Source organism: Myotis davidii, unplaced genomic scaffold (genome assembly GCF_000327345.1).
Source record: "Myotis davidii unplaced genomic scaffold, ASM32734v1 scaffold223, whole genome shotgun sequence".
In the NCBI taxonomy this organism is placed as follows: domain Eukaryota; kingdom Metazoa; phylum Chordata; class Mammalia; order Chiroptera; family Vespertilionidae; genus Myotis; species Myotis davidii.
Window position 1 is genome coordinate 680,148 of NW_006294609.1, and position 8,367 is coordinate 688,514.

The 8,367-nt window shown below is 49.4% G+C and overlaps 2 protein-coding genes across 2 annotated transcripts in view; one reads left to right on the forward strand and one right to left on the reverse strand.

Moving 5' to 3' along the window:
- Positions 1-850: 850 nt before the first annotated feature.
- Positions 851-5,118, forward strand: LOC102756141 (chromosome unknown open reading frame, human C22orf39). Its single transcript, XM_006768834.2, has 3 exons — positions 851-1,001; positions 1,128-1,295; positions 3,721-5,118. The coding sequence occupies exons 1-3, from the start codon at positions 978-980 to the stop codon at positions 3,841-3,843; spliced, it is 315 nt and encodes a 104-aa protein (XP_006768897.1). The 5' UTR covers positions 851-977; the 3' UTR covers positions 3,844-5,118.
- Positions 5,119-5,332: 214 nt separating this feature from the next.
- Positions 5,333-8,367, reverse strand: part of MRPL40 (mitochondrial ribosomal protein L40) — a 9,897-nt gene continuing 6,862 nt past the window's right edge. Inside the window, exons 2-4 of the mRNA XM_006768953.2 lie at positions 7,966-8,119; positions 6,615-6,773; positions 5,333-5,778 (exon numbers count right to left, since the gene is read on the reverse strand). Of these exons, the coding sequence (XP_006769016.1) occupies positions 5,454-5,778; positions 6,615-6,773; positions 7,966-8,119 (638 nt within the window). The 3' untranslated portion in view covers positions 5,333-5,453. The remainder of the gene's footprint in view (positions 5,779-6,614; positions 6,774-7,965; positions 8,120-8,367) is intronic.

Below are 8,367 nucleotides of genomic sequence, written 5' to 3' on the forward strand. Positions count from 1 at the left end.
CACTCCCCTGCCTGGGCCAAGGTTGGACCCAATTGTGGGTCTCCTGGTGATACAGTGGGATAACCTGGAGCAAAAGCACTGGTTATTACTGCTGTACCCTGGTCCGCAACCTTATTGTCACACAGTGTCTTCTCCAAGCTGGGTCTGTGAGCCAATCTGGCAGGACTCCTGTAAAATTGCAGCTTTCTGAACCACCTGAAGGGCCTCTGACCCAGTCTCAATCATAGAAGGGGCCCAGCAGCCGCTTGTAAGGGGCTCCCCTGCATATGATCAGGTTTGCATAGGCTGGGGAACCATTGCATTGGTACTGCAGGGCTTTCTGTCTCAGGAAAGCTTTCACTCCTAATCAGGCCCTGGACTTGTAGCCAGGTCACTTGCAGCCTCCATGCCTCGGACCACCCCGCCTCTGTGCTCAGAATGCCCTTCTCGCCTCCACTTCCAGCCTGAGTTCCCTCGGGAGGTTGTCCCCCACCGTAGATACCCTACCCCTCCACACGTTATGCCCAGCAACCCCCGTTATTTTGTGAGTTCATCTCCGTCCTCGAGAGGTCACTGCAGCAGTAGACTCGGCAGCTGCACAGTGTGTGCTAACGACAGTAAGCCCGACCTTTGAGATTTGTGAAATAATAGTCGCTGAAAAGAACTGGCCTGACCCTCGGGGTTTCACAAACAGCCAACTTAACCTGGCGGCAGTGCAGACCGGGATGCCCACCCAACACCGGGCGGAGCTTTCTTACCCGCCGGGCACGCCCCCAGCCCTCTGGGCTCCACCCCTCCTGCCTGCGACCCGCCCCTCACGGCTGCTATTGGCTGCCGCACCCGAACGTCCTGTTTATGGGCGTGTCTCAAGGAGGTGGCGAGGATTTAAATCGTCAGATCTCTGAGTTCCTCGGTGTCTCGCGGGGAGCTGGCCTAGTCTATCTTCGTTGGTCATTGGCTAGCGGGCTGAGGAAGGCGGGTTAGGTGCTCGCCGTAACATGGCCGACGGCGGCGGCTGGCAGGTAAGTGCGGTGGACGCCAGGGACCTGGGGGGACCTCGTCAGACCGTGTGATCGCCTTAAGCGAGGTCTCTCCCGGGAGGATCCGGGTTGGAGCTCCGACCGGCTCAGGCGCCCCTCTCGCCGCAGCCGCCGCGCCCCTGCGAAGCCTACCGCGCCGAGTGGAAGCTCTGCCGCAGCGCCGGGCACTTCCTGCACCACTACTACGTCCACGGAGAGCGGCCGGCTTGCGAGCAATGGCGACGCGACCTGGACAGCTGTCTCGAGTGGGAGGAGCGCCGGAGCGCGGAGGCTCAGGTGCGTCCGGGAAGCCGGGGTGGGTAGGGTCGGGGCGCTGAGCCGCCCGGGCGCCTGAGTGCCCAGGCCACCCTTGTCCCCGCTCCAGGTCCCGGGATTTTGGAGAGCACTGCTGAGGGCCTTTCTCTTTCTGTGCTTTTTTTCTTTCGAGAAATACCAAAAATTAGTCTATCGACTGGGTTTTCAGACTCTGGAAGACAAAGAGGGGAGTGGAGAGTGGTTTGGGAAGACAGTGTCAGGGTTGTCAGCTGGCCTGCAAAGGAGGTGATATTGCTGAGTCCTGAAAGACCAGGAACCAGCCTTGGCAGCCTTTACCCAGTCCCAGGGGGTTACTTACATGAGGAACAAGGTTCAGAAGGAGGGTGAGCTGCGAGGGGTAGGGTATGAGGCTGCAGAGGTACCTGGGATCTCTTGGGCCTTTAAAAGGAGCTTAGATTGTAGTCTAAACATGCGCTAGGAAGCATGATTTGTTTTATTTTTTTTATATTTAAATTCAACTTTTTTATATTTTTATTTTATTTTTATTGATTTCAGAAATGACAGGAGAGGGAGAGAGAGTTAGAAACATCAATGATGACAGAAAATCATTGAACAGCTGCCTCCTGCACACCCCTAACTGGGGATGGAGCCCACAACCTGGACATGTGCCCTTGACCGGAATCAAACCTGGGACCCTTCAGTTCACAGTCCGACGCTATATCCACTGAGCCAAACCAGCTAGGGCAGCATGACTTATTTTATACCTTTAAAAGATCATTGTGGCTGCCAAAGTGGGAGAGTACATTAGGGAGGGGCACAGAGACCAGTAAGGAGGTGGTTCTAGTTGTCCATCCATTCAGCAGATACTTGTCATGTTGGGCACTCTTAGGATACAGGAATGATGAGAACAGAGCACCTGCCCTGTAGCACCTTCAGTCCAGTCTAGACTACAGTGGTGCCTTGGAGCTGTTGTGGTTGGGGAGATGGAGAGAAGCTGTGAGGGCGCAGTGCTCATGGGGAAGGGGAGCCTTCGGGACTGACTGGTGGCTGCTTCAGCGTTGTTAAATGTATGTTATTATTGAAGCAGACAAACTGATGTGGAAACAAAGCTACCATATAAAAGGAAATGTCTAACAATTCCATACCTAGTAAGTGAAGTCCAAAAAATGAAAAAGATAACTTACAGCCTATATGACAAGAGATTAGTAACCTTTATATATGTCTGAGCACTTAAATCAGTAAGAAAAATTGGGAGGATTTCAGAATAGAAAAGTAGACCAAGGACACAAAGAAGGAATTCTTTAAAAAAGAAAACCAAATGGCCTGGTATAGAAGTTAAAATGCTCGCCAAAACCGGTTTGGCTCAGTGGATAGAGCATCGGCCTATGGACTGAAGGGTCCCAGGTTTGATTCCGGTCAAGGGCATGTACCTTGGTTGTGGGCACATCCCCAGTAGGGGGTGTGCAGGAGGCAGCTGATCGATGTTTCTCTCATCGATGTTTCTAACTCTCTATCCTTCTCCCTTCCTCTCTGTAAAAAAATCAATAAACTACATTAAAAAAAAATTAGGCCTAAAGCATTGGCCTGTGGGAAGCTGTTCACTTCACCTCAGGGATGGAGGTCTGGGAGTCTTTCATATTCTATTTTGAATTTATCACTTTTTAACAAGAACAGAAACATCTATTTGAGACAAGAGAGCTTAAGAAGAAGACTGAGAAGGTGAAATTAATGTGTGTAAAGAGGCCAGCAGAGCCACTGACACCTGCCAAGGAGCCCCGTGACAGTTGTGATGTACTGCCCTGTGTTCACTTTGAGGAGAGTGGCATCTGAGGTCTGGACTCCTACTCCCTCCCCATCCAGGGCTCCCTGGACAAGCATCTCTTGCCTGATCTTCCTCCCTCTGGCCACTCTTTCTGACTCATATCTCCTTCCAGCCAGCATTAGGAAGTAAATCCGATTAGGTCAACCAAGGGCATCAAGCTCTGAGGCCAAGAAGGTATTTTTTAAATTTCCTCAAATTATGGTGATCTACACAGTAGTTGACTCTTAAACAAAATAGACTTGAACTGTGTGCCTCCACTTACTATGGATTTTTAAGTAGACCTGTGCCCTTCAAAGGTCAGCTGTATTTTCACCCATAGTTGGGAATCCATTTATGCAGAGGGCAGCTTAAGTTACACAGATTTTCAATTGTGTGGTAGGTTGGCATCTGTAAACCCATATTCAAGGATCAATTGTAATTTTTCACAATAGCTTGGGAGAAAGTATGATCTAGATATGTGTGTGCTAATATGGGACCATCACCAAGGTGTATTAGATGGAAGTAGAGTTTTAGAGTAGTATGTACCATACGCTGTTTGTCCATCTGTGTTTGGGAGCCTGCTGAGGAGGAGGGAGGTACAAGGGCTGTGTGAGGTGTGAAGTGACCGGGGTCTCCCTTGCACAGCGATCCCTCTGTGAGAGCGAGCGTGGGAGAGTCCAGGCTGCAAGAAAGCACACCCTAGTGTGGACCCCGAGACAGAGCCCCCCTGCAGACTGGCATCTCTCTCTGGAGGACAAAGACGAGTGACAAGCACCCCTACACGGCTTCCTGCAGTCTGTTTGAAGTGAAGCTATTGCACAGCCCTAAGGACTCCGCTTGGCCCAAGTATTCCAGTAGGTACCTGGGAGCTTCTGCCTGGCTTGGAACATGGAGCTCGACGTCTCCAGTGCTACTTGCCCAACCCTCACCTGCGTTCAGAGTGCCCCACTGCTGCCATGCTCTGGGAGACAGTTTTGTCCACTGCACAGCTTCCGGGAAGCCAAGCACCATTGCATATTGCTGTGAACAGCCAGGTTGGGCTGTCTCATGCTCTCCTACCAAGGACATTAGCACAGGAGATGGCCATCCTCAGGTCTAGAATTCTCAGGTAAACTTTTGAGTAGCAGCCCTGACCCATGTGGACATGTAGAGTTAACGAAATGGTTGTGTGGTCACGAACACCTTGTGGGGTCATTTTGTGCCACCCTGGTTGGGTGATGACCATGCATTGCCAGCCACTGGTGCTCACACTTGGCTATGGCCCACTCGCTCAGTTCCTCTGCACACAGAGGTGGGGCATACCTCTGGACCAGCAAGCTGCACCTTCTAGGCTCACAGGAGGTGAGATTCCAGTTTTTCAGAAATGCACACAGCTACAGAATATACCACCTTGCATAAAAAGGGTTCATGGACCCTTGGCTGAAGAAAGCCAAACCCAGGACGCGTGGAATTTTGGTCTGCTTCCCTCAAAATTTTTAGGAAATGTGGAATATGTCAAAAGCCATTTTACACATTAGATTCCAAATAGGAGCTGAAAATTAATTCAACAGTTTAGTTGTTGAGATTGTTAAATTTCACATCTCACGTACTCCGACTGTGTTGAAATGAGGTCGTAATCCAATATGACCTTGTGAGGACATAGCCAATAGGTGGCCATCTACAGGCCAAGGAGAGAAAAACCGACCCTGCTGGTAACTCAATCTTAGGAGTTCTAGCTTCCAGAACTGTGAGAAATGTCTGTTTCAGCCATGCAGTCTAAATGGCATTTAGACCCCACAAAGTGTTCATGACCACACAACCATTTAGTGGCATTTAGTCCTGGCAGCCCCAGCACACGAATACAGTCACCAAACCAGTGTAACAGCAATTCAAACGAGTGCTCCGCCCCACTTGTCCCACCCTCCTGTGGGACACAGCAGTTTTGTTAATTAGTGTGTCTCTGGCTTGCTGCAGGCTCTTTAGCCTCCCTCCCCATCTTAAAATGCTAAGCTGGTCCTGCTGGTGATGTGAGGAAGTTCATGTGTTCTGTCTGTCCCACCTGTGCAGACCACACAGAGCATACAGCCTGAACATCCTTCACCTTTGTTTCTTGGGGGAAGATGGTCTCGATCATCCTTTCCCCAGTGCCTGGCTTGTGGGGCGATGGGGACATTTGTAATCGTGTAAACAATCAAAATAAAGTGAAAATAAAATTTTTTAAAGGAAGAGCAGCATATCTCACCTCTGTCCATCCTCAGGTGAATAAGACAAAGAGACACTTGACTAAACTCACATTTATTCCCAGCATGCCTAATCCCGTGACAAGCAGGCTTGAGCAAGCTCTGGTCATTCTGGCTTTCAAGGGCAGTGCGTTCAAGGATAGACAGCTGCCTGCAGTTCTACCTCTTGAACTCCACCTGTGTGTACACCTTGGTGATGTCATGGTACCTGCCTTCAGGGGGCTGGTAGTTGGAGATCGGTGGTGTGTAAGCTGGCCCTTCTCTCTCAAAGGGAAACAAACTGTAGTCCCGCTTAATGGCCTCCGCATAGAGTTCCTGGGAGGTGAGTTGTAGCTCCTGCAGAGCTTCCTTCTGGGCCTCAAGCATGGATTTGATGGCTTCCCTCTCCATCTCATGCTCTCGCTGCTTGTACAGGGACCACTTCTTCAGGAGCAAAGCTCTCCGTTCTGCCTCCTCAAAGGAGAGCTCTACCTCAGGCCGCTGTCTGAGAACACAAATCCAAAGTGTGAAGCTGGGAGCACTGCCCTCACTGACCACAGAGTTGGGGACTGCATATGGCCCAGGCATCCTCCCTGCCAGACAGATGGAACTCAGGAAAGAAAGGGACAAATTCAGGAATGGCATGTTGATTGTGGTGGCAGCTGCAACTGACACTAGGAACCAGGGCCATTTGCTTCATGGAAATAGGAGACAGTTATTCTGAGGAGATTATAGTAGCACTTCCTCTTCCCCAGGCAGAGACTGCCTTTGGCGAGAGGTGACTGGAGAAAAGTGAAATGGTAAAATGAAAACGAACACCAAAATCCCAGGGAGTCAAGCCTCTTACCAGCCCTGGAGTGCCAAACACCTGCCATGTCCCGCTTGTATGGCAAGGTGCATTTTTATAAATAGTATACGCTTTTCTAAGACAGCAACCCTGCACACAACACATCCCAACTACAAGCATTTTGCCTCACAAAGCAAGGGCTAAGGGTTTTCTACCATCAGGACGGGCAAGGCCCAAGTTGTCACAACTACAACTTGCAAAAGAGCAACAATATGAACTTTTGAGCAGTGCTGATAGGAACGAACTCTAGCATCTGGCCTGGCTTATCAAACAATTATTCTGAGTTTCTTTCCCACATTCAGCCATTCAAGAGCACTACCCAGGAATGTTTTTCAACTCCCATGAGACACGATCAAGAAGAGGACTCGGCCCAGGGCCAAGTCAGCCCAAGCCCACTGACCCCCGTCCCATTACTGGCATAAACGGCAAGTAGAACTAGCTTTAGGTGATGGAACTCCTTCGCCCTGGGGACCTCAACCCTAGAGAACTCTTACCTCACTTTATCCATGAACTTCACAGGGATAATAAAATCTTCAATGGGAATTAGCTCCTGGCTAGCCTTTTCTAGTCTTCGGATCCTCTTTTTCAAGCGGTCCTTTACAGCTTGGTCTTTTTTAGGATCCACCTTCTTCTTCTTTCTCAGAGGTTCTGCTCTGATGGGTAAAGCAAACATAAAAAATTTTCCTCTTCAGTTTCACAAACATACTGAGAAGCATGGCGCTGGGTAAAGCTCCCCAAACTTGTACTGAACTCTCCACTGGGGAATGAACCGCATGGTCCTAACCTCCTAAGCTGAGAGTGGCAGGGAGATGGGTGGCTTCCAACCCAGGGTCCTTGTGAGAACTGTTTGGGCACTGTCAGCCCAGGAAGGGGTGGGAAAGCTTCATGGGGCATCCGGGTATAAATTAAAGGGAAGTGCTCATCTTTAGTGCTGGAGTGCAGGTATGCCTTGGGATTGCACTGAAAAGTGGAAATACCAAATTGGTGAATTAGAAGCCAATTACATCTTAGGCGGATTTGTGATTGATAAAAATGATTTCAGTAAGACTAAGAGAAAGCATAATAAAAGTAACTGGCCTGTCCCTACTTTGGGGGATTTCTTAACAAATATTCCCATCCTAGAGCATTAATAAAAGTCTTATTTACCCTCAGGAACACATTTCCTATGGTGATAATCTAGTATTAAGAATAATCAAATCCGCCCTAACCAGTTTGGCTCAGTGGATAGAGCATTGGCCTGTGGACTGAAAGGTCCCAGGTTCGATTCCAGCCAAGGGCATGTACCTTGGTTGTGGGCACATCTCTAATAGGGGGAGTGCAGGAGGCAGCTGATTGATGTTTCTAACTCTCTATCCCTCTCCTTTCCTCTCTGTGAAAAATCAATAAAATATATTTTTTTAAAAAAAGAAGAATCAAATCCTCTAGCATCAAAGCCAAATTTTGTGAATCAAGTCCCTAGAAAGAATCCAGAGTTCCAGATGGAAAAACTAGTCCTCACACCTTCCCTCCCTGCCCCCCTACTCCAGGGAGTCAGAAAGGGAAGGCCCATGAAGAACAGACGTGTATGGGTTGCCCTGTAAAAAAAAAAAAAACAAACCCCAAAAACAACACAAGAATCCATTCAAAGTAGTTATTTAAACTACTTTTATATTCAATTTTTGTTTTCTGATTACAGGCACACCAGTATTCCATACAGAGACAGAAAAACATCCAGCTAAATTTAACTGAGAATTTTTGTAAGCTGTTAATGTTGCATACCAAACAATGGTCTGACTTGTTCTGTTCCAGTGCACACCTACCTCCCGCTGACGCCCCCAAAGAGGTCAGGCCCACATCTGAGCTTACCTCGTGGGGATGAGTTCCCAGAAAGACAACAATGAAGCTCGCTGGTGGGTGTCTCTAACCTGTGTCTGCCAAATCCCCAGACGCCTGAAAGAGATGAGTATGTACAAATATCCGATTCCCCCCACTAAACAGAAGGGGGGAAAATCACAATGCCCTCAAAATCGAAGGCGCTTGTAGTAGATGTGAGAGCAAGGTCAATGCGAGATTTTTCAAAACCCCCCGTTCACAACAGAGAGCAGTGGGCAGGGTCCCTGCTCGCTAGGGGCTCCGAATTCTCATCCACAGGTAGCAGCGGGGCAGCCCGTTTGTAACTGAGATGTCCGTGGACAAGGGCGGTCAAGGAGGAAGCACAGGCCAGGACCTAGCCAGCCCGCGCGGAACCCCCCGCGCGCGCGCCCCGGA

Excerpts from the sequence above, each read along its gene's own strand:
- LOC102756141 (XM_006768834.2), top strand. The coding sequence starts at position 978 with ATGGCCGACGGCGGCGGCTGGCAG. Across the intron at positions 1,002-1,127 it reads CCGACGGCGGCGGCTGGCAG|CCGCCGCGCCCCTGCGAAGC; the intron begins GTAAGTGCGGTG and ends CTCTCGCCGCAG. Across the intron at positions 1,296-3,720 it reads GCCGGAGCGCGGAGGCTCAG|CGATCCCTCTGTGAGAGCGA; the intron begins GTGCGTCCGGGA and ends TCCCTTGCACAG.